Source organism: Phaeoacremonium minimum (genome assembly GCF_000392275.1).
Source record: "Phaeoacremonium minimum UCRPA7 unplaced genomic scaffold PA7_03_scaffold_222, whole genome shotgun sequence".
Classification (NCBI taxonomy): Eukaryota; Fungi; Ascomycota; class Sordariomycetes; order Togniniales; family Togniniaceae; genus Phaeoacremonium; species Phaeoacremonium minimum.
Genome location: NW_006921127.1, coordinates 439,371 through 454,899, shown reverse-complemented (window position 1 = coordinate 454,899; position 15,529 = coordinate 439,371). Strand labels below are relative to the sequence as shown.

The 15,529-nt window shown below is 51.7% G+C and overlaps 4 protein-coding genes across 4 annotated transcripts; 2 read left to right on the top strand and 2 right to left on the bottom strand.

The window, feature by feature from the left end:
* Positions 1–1,499: 1,499 nt before the first annotated feature.
* On the top strand, positions 1,500–2,657 carry UCRPA7_3077 (putative c6 transcription protein; the record flags this gene model as incomplete). The annotated part of the gene is made up of 1 exon (XM_007915657.1): positions 1,500–2,657. One exon carries the CDS (start codon positions 1,500–1,502, stop codon positions 2,655–2,657), a length of 1,158 nt encoding a protein of 385 aa, XP_007913848.1.
* Positions 2,658–3,968: 1,311 nt separating this feature from the next.
* UCRPA7_3076 (putative rhomboid family membrane protein) lies at positions 3,969–5,673 on the bottom strand (the record flags this gene model as incomplete). Its single annotated transcript, XM_007915529.1, has 3 exons — positions 3,969–4,073; positions 4,128–5,083; positions 5,142–5,673. 3 exons carry the CDS (start codon positions 5,671–5,673, stop codon positions 3,969–3,971), a joined length of 1,593 nt encoding a protein of 530 aa, XP_007913720.1.
* Positions 5,674–10,649: 4,976 nt separating this feature from the next.
* On the bottom strand, positions 10,650–11,282 carry UCRPA7_3075 (putative rhomboid family membrane protein; the record flags this gene model as incomplete). Its single annotated transcript, XM_007915597.1, has 1 exon — positions 10,650–11,282. The coding sequence occupies one exon, from the start codon at positions 11,280–11,282 to the stop codon at positions 10,650–10,652; it is 633 nt and encodes a 210-aa protein (XP_007913788.1).
* Positions 11,283–14,455: 3,173 nt separating this feature from the next.
* Positions 14,456–15,346, top strand: UCRPA7_3074 (putative fad binding protein; the record flags this gene model as incomplete). The annotated part of the gene is made up of 1 exon (XM_007915632.1): positions 14,456–15,346. The coding sequence occupies one exon, from the start codon at positions 14,456–14,458 to the stop codon at positions 15,344–15,346; it is 891 nt and encodes a 296-aa protein (XP_007913823.1).
* Between the last annotated feature and the right edge of the window lie 183 nt (positions 15,347–15,529).

Sequence of the window (15,529 nt, the reverse complement as noted above, 5' to 3'; positions counted from 1 at the left end):
CGTCGTATTCGAAGACTTTCGTTGCATTCATAGCAGCAATGCCGCCTGGATCAAGACGTATCCGGGGACCGGCCGTGTCCGGAACGTGACCTTTAGAAACTTCCAGATCGAAGACGTGAACCAGCCCATCTATCTCAGCCCTTGCATCTACACCGGCCAGAATTGTGACAATTCGAGGCTGCCAATCTCAGACGTTCGATGGGAAAATATCACGGGCACTAGCCGGTACAATGTGGCCGTGGGCATTCACTGCAGCGCGTCGACGCCGTGCCAGAACCTCACCTTCTCGAATATCGATATCAAGCCGAAGAATGGCGGCACAGCCAAGGTCCTCTGCTCCAATATCAAGAACCAGGCTACGTCGGGGCTTCAGTGCACAGGAACATGCCCAGCGAACTGGCCACAGCAGTTAAGTGGCAATAACTAAGCATAAACCATATAAAATATTTGAGGAGGAACATATGTTGTACATATAGAGCTGATGGCAATCTGCAAATTGCCGTGACCGTCAATTATATCTGTGTAGATCTTTAACTCATAAACATCACTATAATAATGCGCTGGAAAACTAGCTGACCCTCATCATTTATGTTCTGCGATGAAATGATCAATTCCGTGATATGAAGCAGCGCGCGGTGTGCCGACTCATGCGGACCGGTTGCTGCAGTCCGGACCTAAGAATATTAGCACCCCCGTGTCCCCAGCTCCAGCGTCTCCTTTCCCCTAAACGAATGCCCAACCGCGCACAGTTCCGCCCTAGGAGTGGGGCTTACGCAAGGAGATGGCGCAGCAGAAAAGCATGTCCTCCGGCGCCAGGGAGGTCAAGCTGAAATCCTGCGACTTTAGGCGCGTGATCGCACCAAGATGTTCGCATATTCCCAAATTTCTCACGTCGCTGCGGGAATGAAACTGCGATTTCGATCATAGATTACGTGCAGCCATGGCCGATAGCAGCACGTCCGATCAGTCGCGGCGGCCGGTCGGGCCCCGTCTGTATCATACAAAGTCTCGCATGGGTTGCTTACGATGTAAGCAGAGGCGCGTAAAGGTGAGTAAACCCGCAAAGTTGTCGGAAGCTCCGAGCCGGGAGATCGGAACCTGGGATGACGGCAGATCTGCCGATTGCCAAGTCCGATTTCTATTGCTCCGCGATGTCTTGGCTCGTCCGAAATCTGCACCGACGGCAACTGATTGGGACTTGTTGTTAGTGCGATGAGGTGCGGCCTTCATGCGGGGGTTGCAGTCGCCATCTCGTTGAGTGTGTCTATCCCTCGGGCTCACCGGCAACGGGCGCGAAGAGCGGGCACTCTGGCGGCCATGGCAGACAGCTCCGGCCGGCCAGGTCGGAGAGTCACAGCCAGCATAGCCATTCTCCAGGTCCAACAGGGGCCTTCATGGAGTCCGTCACGCCAGGGTCAAATGAATCCATCGTCTCTTCAAGTCCGAGCATGAGTGGCGGGCCCTCTCCCCCTTTCGTCAACCCGCCCACTCCAGTCACAATGGCAGACACCCCGGCGATACATACGCCGCCGGTGCCGCATTTCCATGATACGCCCTCGCAGGCCGTCTTTGACGAAGCGGCCCAGCAGACGTTCAAGTTCCAGCGCCAGCTCGAGGAGTCGGACGACATCATCGAGATCCCCGAGTCGCGCGAGCGGCGCATGTGGGAGCTCCGTCTGATGCACAACTTCATGCTGAACCAGGCGCAGCAGTTCCATGAACACAAGGGGAAGCACGCGCCGCAGCCTGCACCTACGGCGTCCCTGCCGGAGACACAGAACGCAACTCAGGAGAACGGCGCCTTCCTCTGGGGCAGGGAGATCCCGTACATGGCGTTCGAGGACGACGGCATGCTGTACAGCATGCTGGCGCACAGCGCGCTGAACTTGTGGACCAAGTCAGCCGACTTCGCCGAGCGGGACACTCTCCGCGTCCTTCAGCAAAAGTATCTTGGTATGGCGCTCCGCGAGCAACGCAAGTCGGTTGCGACGTTGAGCCGGGAGAACGCAGACAGGGTGTGCATGTCCAGCCTGACAATGCTCTCGCACAGCTTCGCGCTCGTGCAGACGCTGCCCCCCAGGCCGTGGGAGCCGCCGCTCGAGTGGCTGCGGATGGGCAGGGGCGCCGGTGCGCTGTTCACCGTCGCCAGGGGCTATCTTGGCGGCTCGAACCAGTCGGACCGGTTCCAGCGGTTCCTCAACTCGCCGCCAAAGTTCGACCCGGACGAGATGTTCACGCAGGAGAACCGCGAGCATCTGCTGTGGCTGCTGGACAACGACGGTGGCAGCGCAGATGACGGCGGTATTGAGATGCAGGACAAGGTCACGATCATCATCTACCATCGCGTGCTAAGCTACATCGGCACCGTTCAGAAGGGCATTCGTGAACAGGAGCCGCTGTTTGCCATATGTCGCCGCTTTGCTGGTTTCTCGGTCTGGATGCCGGATATGTTCCACGAGTTCTTGACCCAGAGGCGGCCTCGCGCGCTGGTCGCGCTGGCGCACTTCTTTGCGCTATGGATTCCATACAGCGATGTCTGGCTCGTGGGCAAGACGGGCGAGAACCAGGTCCGGGGTATTTACGAAGTACTTCCGCACGACTGGAGGCACAAGTTGGACCCGATCTTTGTGGAATACAACTTGGACTATGATATATGACCATGTCGTTCAAATATATTCATGTGTCTAAAATCTACGTGGTCAAGGTATAGGAATACAGATGCCAAGTGTAAACTGTCTTCATGCATATTATCAAGATTTGGCCACATTGAACACAGTGCTGCTTATGTATAGACACATACGCAGGGCCAACGCTCGACGCCTTCCGCTCAGCCAGGGACTGGACTGAAATGTCTCGGAAGCCAAATAGAACGAGCAAACAGCTTGCGAGAGCTAAGGGAGTGAAATTCTTATCAAGTCATATAGACAGTGAGTTACCCCTGGGAAAGACAATTGAGACTTTCTAACATTGATATCATAAGTATGTTGAAGGAACTCGCAGAGTGAGTTGGCCTGGCTTAAGATTGAGCTGCGTTTGAATTAGCAGAAACATATAAACAGCTATGGTCGAGGAGAACATGGGAATGTTAGCACTGTCAATGCTATACTATGTCATAGGACCACCTGGATCATCTTCTCGGTAAACCTAAGTCACTCAAGTTATTAGAATAATATTCCAATCGATATGAGACCTTGGTGCAAACAGTATGAAGCAAAGACGCATCAGACATCCATTCTTAAAACTCGGCTTCATCGCATACCGGTCAAGGAAGCTCATATAAGCCATGCAAAACAGTCCTTCGATCACACGCGAGTTATGCAACGGGGGAAAGGGCACCGAGACAGACTCACTTAAGGCTACGGTTATCATGGCGGGTTTCAAGGATGCAAGTTGAAGAACGCATCATTGTCACAATAAGGCGGCCGCGTGACCTTCGGAATGTCCGTTCTCTTAATGGGCTGGAAGGGGGTTGAGATGTAACAGCGCAGAGCATGGAAAAAAGTCCCATCCAACCGTAGTTGTAAGGGAAGATGGCGAACAAGGAAAACGATGAGAACGGCACACGGAAAGGAACAAGCCACATTATAAGTGAGAACAACAAGCCAAGATTCATATTTCATATTATTCCCCCCTTTTCATTTTCTATTACCAAACAAATGCCGTACTCGGGCGGGGTTGGCAAGGGGCCCTGCAGCTGAAAAGGTGGAGGTTGCACTGAGGATTTCCCCAACAGCCTAGGTGGTCTGACCACCAACCATGCGTCCTGTTCATTACGTCGACGGGTATTGTGGTCCTTCCAAGTTCCTTGCCGTGCCGTATTCCGAAAGTGATACAACATTCTGCAATGCCCCATAAACGCCGTCGCTGTGCAAAAGATATGACCGGTTCGGCCGTCAACCCTCTCATTCATGATGCATGATCAGAATCTAGGAACTAGATGCCATAGAAGCCCCCAAAAGACCCGATGCTTAAGGTCCATATAGCCTCGCGATGTGCTCAAATCCTTCAATAAAATCCCGCTTTGAAGTCTTGTTGGTGAGCTGTAAGTTATTGTCACACCAACCGTTCACAGGCTATGATAGAGTCAGCAAGAAAGCTCGGCAAGGCCACGAGGATGAGCAACTTACCAAGCAACTAAGATACTTGCACCAGCCGCAAGTGTTGTGATACTTGTAGAAGTTGTTGAGCAGTACGATGAAGACAATTGTAACTCCAATCAGAGCACCAGCGCGAAGCAGCCACCATCCCCACCAGAGCGGCTTCCGACCCTTAAAGAATCCGACCGGGTTTCTGAGAAAGTTAGGAGAGGTTGAGTTGACATATCCGGCATTGACCGAAGCATAAGACGCATCTTCCCCGATTCTACGTCGAAGAGAATTCGGCGAGTGGAGGACTGAGATACCCAGTGCCAGGCCCATGAGGAAGCCACCAATATGGGAGAAGTTGTCCAATCCGGGGAGAAGACCGAGAACGAAAGAGATGGCGACATCGAGGAAGATGAACATCAAATCCTTCACGGGACTTCGGCGGTCTTTCCATGAGTACAGAAGATCAAGCAAGGTCAGAGCGATAATGCCAAACAATGATCCAGATGCTCCAGTCGAGGAAATGCCAGTTGCTGCGTAGTTTCCACCCATCACAAAACCAAAGATTCCAGAACTCATATAGACGAGGAAGAATCGAATCGAGCCAATAGCTCTCTCCATCTCTTTGCCCAAAGTTAGTTGCAGTAGCAAATTAAAGCCGATATGGATAAGTCCCGCGTGCAAGAAGATCGGAACGATAAAGCGGAACCACTGGTTAGGTTCGGGCTTCTGATCCTCATTGCCATCGTACTTGGGCTCGGGAACGCCTCCAAAACCGCACAATTGGGAAAGAGTGCATTGCTGTGACGCAGCATCGGCATCATTCGTCGTGGTATTCGGGCAAGGCCAGTCAATCTTAATGGTAGAGCCCTGCACAGCGGGAATGTTGTGCATACAAGGCACGAATCTGGATCCCATGTTGATCAGGACATAGGGTGATGGTCCGATCATAGGATTGAAGGAGGGGTGAATCATAATAGGAGATCCCGTCGTTGTAGCTAGAACTTAATGTTAGCTTTGATAAATATGGAATAGGCGGGAATATCTTGCACTCACCATTCTTGACGATCTCCCCAATGAACACGCCGACCTGAACAATTGAGAAGAGATAAACGACCCAGGGTATCCTCTTGCTATTGGCACCGAACATGCCCAGCTCGCCGAAGCGGACCGCTGCCTTCTTTGCCTTCTTGCGCGGGGGTGCCTCGTAGACATGATCGGTAGCATCAGCGGCCGAGTCCTTGGGCATCCGATCCTGGAGAGGGATGCCGTTGTTGCTGTTGTTCATGGTATCCTCCGAGGGCGTTCGACCTAGGCCGTGATAGGCTGTGTCTTGATGGCCAAGATTCTGCTGACTCGAAGCTGGAGTCTGGTGTGTGCTGGCCGGGTAAACATGATCATCGAAGACGGTCTCGAAGGGCGAGGGCGACGCGCCTTGCTGCCGTTGGGGATTGGAGCCGAGATACTGTTGCGAGCTGTACGGGGGCGGCTCTGGGTACGAAGCTGGCTGCGGGTTATAACCTGGGTAGGATGACTGGGGTGTCGGATTGCGATAGGGCTGCCCATTGTAGTAGTCGTGGGAGGCCATCTTTGCGGTGGACGTGGACGCTGAAGGAGAGGGAGAGGGAGAGGTAGGCGTGCGATCAATAAGTGTTGCTCCCTGGATGGTCTACCACAGCACAAAGGGGGTTCGCGGTATGAAATGAAAGAAGGAACAAGCGAATGGCAAGAACGAGGGGCTTGCCAGTCGACAACGACGATGGTGATGTTGGTGATGGTGATGTGGAGGAATGGGAGGAAAGGGCGGAGGGACTGGCGGCGACAAGGGAGTTCAGGAGATTGAAATTCCCAGGCTTGGTTGGTGGTTGTTTCGACGTCAAAAGACGCAAGGACCCTGTTTTCGCCTGCTGCTGATTTCGCGTCTCAGACCTAAGGAGGTCGGGTTTGGTTGACGTTAAGTAGAATGCGGCTAGCCAGCCAGGCGAGATTGGTAAGGCAGGTACTGCTAACCCCAGACACGGCAGATTCAAGCACGTCCGCCCTGGCTAACACTTAGTGAATTCTTCAGAAGGGGTGTGTGTACAGTAGCTGCAGAAGAAGACACCTCAGACAAACGGAAGCCGTAATTATTGAATGACTCTAGCAATTCCACCCGCGAATTACGAGGGAAAGAAGAGAAGAGAGGCGGGAAAGAAGAGAGCGCTCATGATCTTACTTTTACGGAGCTCCGTTTGTTCTATTGTACTGTGGCACTGGCACTGGCACCCACCGACTTGCACGCCAAGCCTAAGCCCAACGACACCAGCAAGCAGCGCATTGCATTGCATGAGCATGCCCACTCCCACTACGATCCAGCTGCTGACGTTGCCATGCTGAGCTGGTTGGTGGAGAGCGGGCGGGCTGTGTCGACGATTCGCCTGGCAAGCTGCTGGAACGGATCGACAAACGATCAGTGGACAAGTGCTCGCAGCAGGGATGATGTTGTGTTATCAGAAAAGAGAGGCGTCCATACTTACTAATGATAGTCTTCTATGATATCTTCACACACGAGAAGTACCCCCTGTTTCTAATCTTGGACAGCCCGGCTACCCGAGTTTGGAAAAGCCAACGCTCACTGGCGTCTGCTGCAGATACTTGTCAAGCCACGAGTTTCAGGCGGCCTCTGTCACCGACCAACACTACCTAGACTAGGTAGATACCTGGGTGCTGAGCAGTGCCGCTTAGAAGAACCACCATTACATCCGCAGTCGGGGCGCCACTGTGGAGGACAAACGAGACTGAATGTCGAAAAAATTAGAAAAGGCGAAGCATCCACCACGAGATATTACGCACGCAGCAGGGCAAGGCTGTAGAGACCTGTACCGTACCCTACCTCTACCTAGGAGTGCGCCCATCCTCCTGAAGGCTCCTGGATTCTTGAGCCTCGGCCCCCGTCGTGCCTGTGGTTGGCTGGTTCGTCACCTGGCGAGACACTGTCACTCATTGGAGATCTGCTTCAATGCTTTATCCCGGTGCGCATTCATGCTTCAGACTTCGTGCTGGGGATGAGACCTGGTCGCCATGAAGCACCCATGCATCGATGCCACTCGTCTATCTCCTCTTGACCAGGTTTTGCTAGGTCGAGACTATCGGTAGACTGACTCCAGCTGAGGCTGATTCCATCTCGTTAGGCCTTTTGAAGCCGCAACACCAGGCTCTTCGGCAGTCAAAGGGCTAGGTCCATACTCCAATGTGGAGTGCAGGTGGAGTTTGATAGTCGTTCCCTTCAGAAGGCATACGTACTCCCTGACATCAAAGAGAACATCCCCTAGACGGAAGGTAACATGGCTCTCCCTTACCTATTGTATTCACTCGACGCTTCAGCAATGAGCCTGGACTGGCTGGACTTGCAGAGGCAGTGATGCTTGCTCAACATCTGTGGAGTTTTTTCCAGTGCGTCGAGGATCTTCGTGTCTTTTCTGAGCAACGCAGATAGATGGATGTATTGATAGCTAAATCAAACACCATGACAGATGCAATGTTAGCAGGGTCAATTGCCATCATCCACTTGTCATAACTAGGACCGCATTGCACCTCAGGGTAGCCTCTTGTCTCGGGAAATGAATAATTGGTGATTATGGTTGTAGTCTCATGGATGGTCCGCTTTCTTAAAATGACAAGGAGCTGATCGGATCAAACACGAAGCAGATGGACGGCATCGTATCAATGGCCTAGAAATCTCAGAAGATGCCGATGCCATGTGATGCCCGATTCCGTATGAGCGGGTGAGGCCCGTGTTTCCGGAGTGGCTAGGCATCGTTTTGGCGGGAGGCCATTTTCAGTGCTTCCCTTCGGAGGCCTATAGGAGACGCTAAATTTGCGGCGACGGATCCAGGTGGATTTCCATCTTGACTTCGCCGCATCCCTTCTGACATATCAACATCCGTTTGCCAGAAACAATGACCTTCTCGCGAAAAGCCCACACAAAGTCAAGAAACGGCTGTGCGGATTGCAAAAAGAGAAAGGTCAAGGTACGATCAAGAAACTCGACGAAATGCAGCCACTCCAAGACAGCAGGACTAACATGATGACTAGTGCGATGAGCAGATCCCATGCTCCAACTGCGTGAGAAGGGGAGGCTTATGCAGCCTCACAGCGCCCAAGCCTTCTCCTCAGCCATCCTCTGAAGAGCTTGATGACACCTTTAACATTGAGGATTTTGCTCTGTTCCATCACTTCACAAGTGTGACGGCCCATATCATTGCCAATGACAACGCAGAGTCTTCACCATGGAAGAACACCGTGCCAGCTCTGGCCACCGATTATCCGTATCTGCTACGCGCCATCCTAGCAGTAGCTGCAGTCCATCTCAGTCTTCTAAATCCGGATAAAGCGCATTACCGTCGCCTGGCTGCCGAGCATCAAGCAAAGTCTATCAGTCTGTTCAAGACCGCGCTCGGGAATCACTCGCCGGACATCGCGGCTCCGTTGTTTGCGACCTCAGCTCTGTACGCCACGTATTACTTCGCAACTTCCCGGGACCCGGCTTCTCTCTTATTCACCACTGACCCGCCAGGCCCGCCTGTTTGGGTTTTGCCTAGCCGCGGTTGTGCTGCCATCTTTCTGCAGCATGAGGGCGATCTCACCGATGGCCCTTTGGGCGGAATGCTTAAGGGGTATCTAGAGATGAAGCCAAAGGCAGGGCCGAACCCCTCAGATATACATCTCACCACCCTCCAAGCCCGGCTGAAAGTGCCTCCAGAGGAGCAGTCTGCTATCTCCTCTGCGCTTAAGGAATTGCGTGCATGTTTCGCGATATCAGATGGTGGTGACGCAGTTCGACGCAAGGTTGGTACGCTGAGGTTCACATCGGCGGTCCAGTTCGAGTTTCTAGAGATGGTCGGTCAGAAACGCCAGCCGGCGCTTGTTATCATGGCCTTCTGGTGTGTTCTCCTACATCGGCTAGATTCCAGGTGGTGGCTACATCGGCCAGCACTGGCTCAAGAGGTATTGGATGTGATCATCCCGCTCCTGGATGCAGAGTCACTGGAGTTGATACAATGGCCAATCCAAGTAATGAAGAGCCCAAGTGATTTTATATCCAACGGCTCGTGACCTCGCCAACAATGAAACCCCAAGAAAGAGGCAAATGTTCCAAGACAAATCACGGAGAATATTAGACAAATTTGGTGCAAGGGCCACCAGCTTGTTCATTGTCCTGCCGTGTCTGAAGAGGGCTGCACATGACATCTACAGCTTCCCCATTGCCACGGATGTCGTTTCCATGAATGGAATGACTAGCCATAGATTCCGCAGCTTTCTGGCTTTGTTTATTTTCATGATGTTTTGAATCATCACTCATCTTTTCAACCAAGCCAAATCTGTCACTCAGCCAGTCCAAGTAATTGGAGAAGCTATTTCAAGCGACAAGGAGAGAATGGCGGATGGCGATGAAAGACAACAGGGCCGATCTTACCCTACGCCCTCTGACGCTGGCTTCATGAACAACACGGAGAAATGCGGCAAGAATCTGCTGACCCATATTGGTCATCTTGAGGCAAAGGTCAGTACGATTCATCTTGAGATATTTGTTGTGTATAATCTCATTTCGTGCAGGATGTCGGCAGCGTCATTGTAAAGGATCTTCCTGAAAATGACACGAGCAAAGGAGAGATGACGGCCCACGATCAGCAAGGCCGTCATGATTACAGCATCGACAAGTTCTTCGAGCAGCTTGAGATCCAGGACTCCCTCGGACAGGCGCCTGACTCGTCCACTCGTCAGATAGCCGAGACTCATGATGAAGAACGGGCAAGAACGCCTGGTAAGAAGGCCAAGAGAACAGCAGTCCGTCGTAATAGAGCCCAAGCGGCCAAAAATGACGAGCTCGGCCTACTACATCTTATACGACAAACGCTCAATCCTGCCATTACAGACGATGATGGCGTATATATCATTCTCAGGACGAACAGAAACCGTCTCCCTCGTGGCTGGAATTGTGAGAATCGTCGACGTCACGCACTTGTTGCTCGACAGAAGCCGATCATCGAAATGGAGCTAGGTGTACCCCAGGACTCGGGTGAACGGGCGGAGGAAGTTGGTCGACGCCTGGATGAGTGGCTTCGTGAATATGACCGTACCAACGCGAAACGCGAGAAGAGAAAGCGATATCAGGCGGGTAAGCGGGCAAGAGTCAGAACGAAGCGCCTACAATCTTCGCGGGAGTCCGAAAGCATGGAAGCTATGTACAGCCACGCAGAACATAGCATTGAGCAATCATTATGGTCTTGGCGAAATGGTACGACACCGCCAGCTGAGATGTTGATGGTTCTCTAGGATTATTCTATCCACAGGTCTACGGAAAGATCAGACCGCCTTCCTAGGACCTCATGAATTATCTTATACAACGACACACCCTCAATAGTTGTGAGCGGAGTTCTAGTCGTCAGAAGCACTATTTATACACAAGAGGGGCATTGCCATGTTTGTACAACAAATGTAGAAATACAACATATCCCAAACGCCGCCCATGCAAACCCAAGCCGGGGGTTTGCGAGTATGCAGAAGTGATTACTGTGTGGACTATCATTCTTTTGGTTTCTTCGCCTGGTCGTGCGCCCCCACAGTCTCAGTCTTTGCTTCGTCGTCATCCGTTTCCGCCTTCTTGCCCGTCCAAACCTCCCATATTTGGTCCATAATCAGACCCTGGTACCCTCTGCCATCATCCAGAGCCTCTTTTTCTTTCTTCGCCCTCTCCTCTTTCCAGTTCTCGCTCTCGCCGCCCATCCAAAGGCGATCCAAAACACCTTGCTCTTTCCTTCGTCTTTCCATCTCCTTCGCTTTTCGCTGCTCTTCAGGCAATGCCGCCTCCCTACGCAAGCGTTCCTGGCGGATGAGCTCCTGATTCCGCCTCGCTTGCTCGGGGAGACCGCCGTCAGTGATCACCGCCATGCGCGACTGGAAGCGCTGCCGGATCGATTGGCCAGTGTAGTCGAAGGCCAGCTGGTTCGTGGCCCAGAACGTGCCGCCGGACAGGACCACGGAACGGAGGTCTGCACGCCGCGGAGGCATGAGCATCGCAATTGGGCCAAGGATTGCGACGGCGATGGCGCTGTTGTGCAGCCATTGTGGCGTGCCACGGTACTTCAGGTCATTTGGATCATGCGGTGGTTGTTCTGGCGCAGTGGTCTGCTGCGCAGACGGCTCTGAGGCAGCCATTCTTAGTCGTGTTTGGGGCGTGAAGTTGACCACAATCTACTGAGGCTATATTGAGACCGTCATTGAATTTCCGAACGCGGCAGCCCCGGCTCGATAGGACAATGCTCACCGGGTCGACATGGGGATCATTCACGAAGAGATCACCAAGACTTTGGAAGCCAATTCCAAAAGTTTCTTATCTTATCAATGTGCACGGGCCTGGTCACCATCTCCCGTTACCAAATCTGAAGACTGTCAATCCCACCTAGAAGTTGTCTGACGGAAATTCTTCCAGATTGTCTTCAACGTCTTGCACCAGCATCCTCACCAAGGCAATTTATGTTTGTTTAATTGATCGCGTTCAAGACTGGTATCGGGTCGTTCAACACCCTTCAGATCGTGGTCTTCAAGCCTCTTATCACAACATGTAGGCGCAACAATCCTGCAATTTGCACTGATCAAATCAGTGTTGCAGCCTCCAAATTGCTCACAGACGCTCATCTTTGATGACTATTTAATTGATGAAAGAACATCTCGCATACTATGGACTTGATCATTCGGGGAACCCAAGATGGCTACCACTTGCTCGCCTTCGCTGCCGTGAGATCATGCTTACATTCTACATGAACGGCACTTCATTCCTAGGCCATGATGACGACGAGTCGAGTGACAGACATGAGATGCCCAGATTTGCCTAAAAGCTATGGTTCAAGCGTTCCAGAAAGAAAGAAGGTTTTGTCCTATTCCAACTGCGCACCTCAGTGGGATCTCAGCCGTTCCGGGTCCCGAGCGGCACTCGAACAGGGTTGCTGCACAACGTCTCCGAAACGAGCAAGAATGATTGACATTCTTACCTAAATTACTCTGTATTTCCGACCAATTGCTTGGGCAAGGGACGCCTCGGTAGTATGATCGGAGGCTTGCTTTATGCCCAGCCGTCTGCGGCTGTTACAATCCGTGGGCATGCCGTTTCATATCTTCGTCATCAGTTTCTGCTTGATGGGGAGCGCCAAGACTCCTAATTGGGTAGAAGAAAAAGGTCGAGATTCCCTTCCCTGCAGCCAGTCGATCTTTAATCATTCGAGGCTCATTCCATTTTTGAGATAGCTGGCTGTCGTCGTATCTTCGTTTCTCTGTGTATTCTTTATTTGCTGCAAAAATGTTGTCCACAACCTTTACCGTCCTGGCGGCGGCTGCTTTTGTGTTGGCCAAGACCCCTGCTGGGTTCGAGCCTGCCGCCACCACAGATTTGATCGTGGATTTCAAGAACGTGGCGGCGATGAATGGGGCCGTTGTTGCTAAAGAAGGTGAAGAAATTGTACGAGGTGGAAGAAATAGGAGCTAATATCAGTGGGCAGCGACTCAAACAGCTCCGACTGTTGCAACAACTCAGAAACTTTCAGGAACATCATATGCTATTCTTATGATAGACCTAGATATCCCAAAAGATAGTCCGCCAGAGACGAGCACGCTTCTCCACTGGATGCAAACAGGCCTTGTTCCAGCAACCACTGCAACAGTGTTGAATACGACTATGGGCCAAATGCAAGCCTTTGTGCTACAAAACGCTCAGAACATCACTGCAGCCGCAGAGTATTTTGGCCCGTCGCCTCCAGCGAGGATACCTCTCAGCCATCGTTATACACAGATTCTGGTAGATACATCAGAGGCATCAACTACAGCGATGAATGCTTTGACCACTGCAGCCCAGAACCGACGAGGATTTGAGGCGATGAACGTGCTCATGACGGCTGGCTTGATGGACAGTGTAGTCGCTGGCAACTCCTTCAATGTGACGAATCCGGGGCCAGCTGCCTCAACCAATGGCACTGGTGGGACGTTCGCAAATTCTACGGGTGGTGGTTCAGCCCAGGGCACGTCGAGTGGTCCAACGCCCACAGCAACCTTTGCAAACTCAGCCAGCGTGCTTGCCGGGCCAACATCTGGGGCTGCTGTCTTTTTGCTTTCGTTCGCGGCGCTTTTCTTGGCAATTTAGTTCCCAGATTTGAGAAGAATAAGAGCGAATACCCCTTTTTTGTTAATGGATATGGACCAGGTTATGGGGCAAATGTTAACCAAGCTAAAACAAGTGTACATATGGAACACCAGCAAATGATAAAGACAATTCCTCCGCTTGATATCCAAAAGTCTCCGACAGCTCAGATGGGCTAAAACGTAAGAATCTAATCGATTGACGAGGACAGTACCGGCGCTATAAAGACTGGGCGCTCCGGCGGTACGTTTCTGTGTGAATTGGCCGGGAAGGCTAGCGGAAACGACCTACTATGATTGGTAGATAGCCTCGTCTCGCATTGCCATTTTTCTCCAGCCCTCGGCTCGCCCTTCCTCGCTCTTCGATATGGCTGTATACTATGTAGTGTTACCCCTTTGAGGTTCGTTTGACACTTCGTTTTCACTGACAAGGCTAAGGTATCAAACTAAACTCCGGCTACTGTCTCCGCTAATGAAGTGACCCATAGAATATTGTCTTCGCAGTGCTTTGATCTCGCGCGCGTCGAAAGCTACAGACTATGTTCCGTTCGCGGCACAGTTGAGACTGCCTTGCGACTCTATAAGCCTCCTGCTCGGGCACTTTTCAGACTAATATCGGAGACAAATCCATCCGCAAGTGCAATATTCATTGTGCATCGGCGGCTTGTAGAATGTGTGATTCGTAATGTTCGGATTAGGCCACATAGTGCCATTCGTAGGGCTATTATCAAAGCCGTGATGGCGAGTTCTCCACATTGTCAGTGTAGCCCTACGATAAAAGGAGATATTTTTCTCTTCGAATGCCCTCAAGGATCTACTAGATGCCTCTTATTATTATCAGTAACCTTTTGATACATACATAGCCTTGTTTAACCCGCGAGCGGTGCAGCATTGCGAACCTTTCTACTCCTCCCGTTGAACTTCACGCAAATTACAATATGGTCAAGACGGTCGTCGTTTTGGGAGCCTCATTAGGGGGTGTCCCAGTAGCGCATCATCTCCTTAAACACACAGCACCGTTAGTTGAAGATCTGAAGGTTATCCTTGTGGCACCAAACTCAGACTTCTACTGGAACTTGGCTTCGGTAAGGGGCATACTACCAGGCATGTTCTCTGACGACAAGATGTTCTTCCCTATCGAACCTCTCTTTTCGAAATACCCTTCCCACCAATTCGAATTCGTGCTTGGAAAGGCCGCATCGATGGATCCAAACCAGAACTCCGTGACAGTCAAGACGAACGACGGAAAGACACGAACCATCCCATACCATACTCTCGTTATTGCGACCGGCTCGAGTGCCAGAGAAGGCATCCCATTCAAGAACCTATCCACCACAGGGGAGACAAAATCAAAATTACATGAGTGGCAGGCAAAGATCAAGGCTGCCAGGTCGATCGTCGTTGCAGGCGCCGGCACTACTGGTCTTGAGACGGCTGGCGAGCTGGCCGAGGAGTACGCAAAGACGGGTCTCAAGCAGATCACTGTTATCAATAATGGTCTTCCCTTTGGCGACAATGTCCGCAAGGACATCCGAGAGGGTGCCGTGTCGGAGCTTGAGGGGCTCGGAGCGCGTTATATCGATGCTAGGGTCAATGCCGTCTCTGATCACAAGGGGCAGAAGCTGGTGGATGTGACACTGCCCGACGGCACTATACAAACCATAGTGACCGATGTTTACCTACCTGCATTCGGAGTCACTGCCAATACGGAATATGTTCCCGACCATATGCTCGACAAGCGACGTCAAGTCAAGCAAACTACCTTCCTAAGGGCGGAGGGTTATGACAATATCTTTGTGATAGGGGACGCTGGGAATCTGGAGCCGCAGATGGCTGTAAGCACTGACAACCAATTGAGTCACATTGTCAAAGGACTACAGGCGTATCTCACAGGCAAGGCCGTTCCAGAGTATAACCCCAGCAACAAGGTGATGTTTGGGGCGTCCATTGGTAAGAATAGGGGAATAGGTCAGATGGGTAATTGGAAAATCTACAGCCTCATGATATGGTATGCTAAGGGCCGAACCCTTGGAACTAATAAGGCCGGCGATATAGCGGCCGGTAAGAGGACGATACATGAGGACAAATGGTGAAGCAAGTCTGTCGCTTGTGATCTCCATCACTATTCTTAAGATACTTGATTTGTTGCAGGAGCGAAGTTATTGGAGTTATTGTCTACACATGATTCAGACCATCTGCTATCACCTATTCTATGCTAAATTAAAAAGAAGTCGCTGAAGCTCAAGATCATGTTCACTGTGGCCAGTATCTTTGCG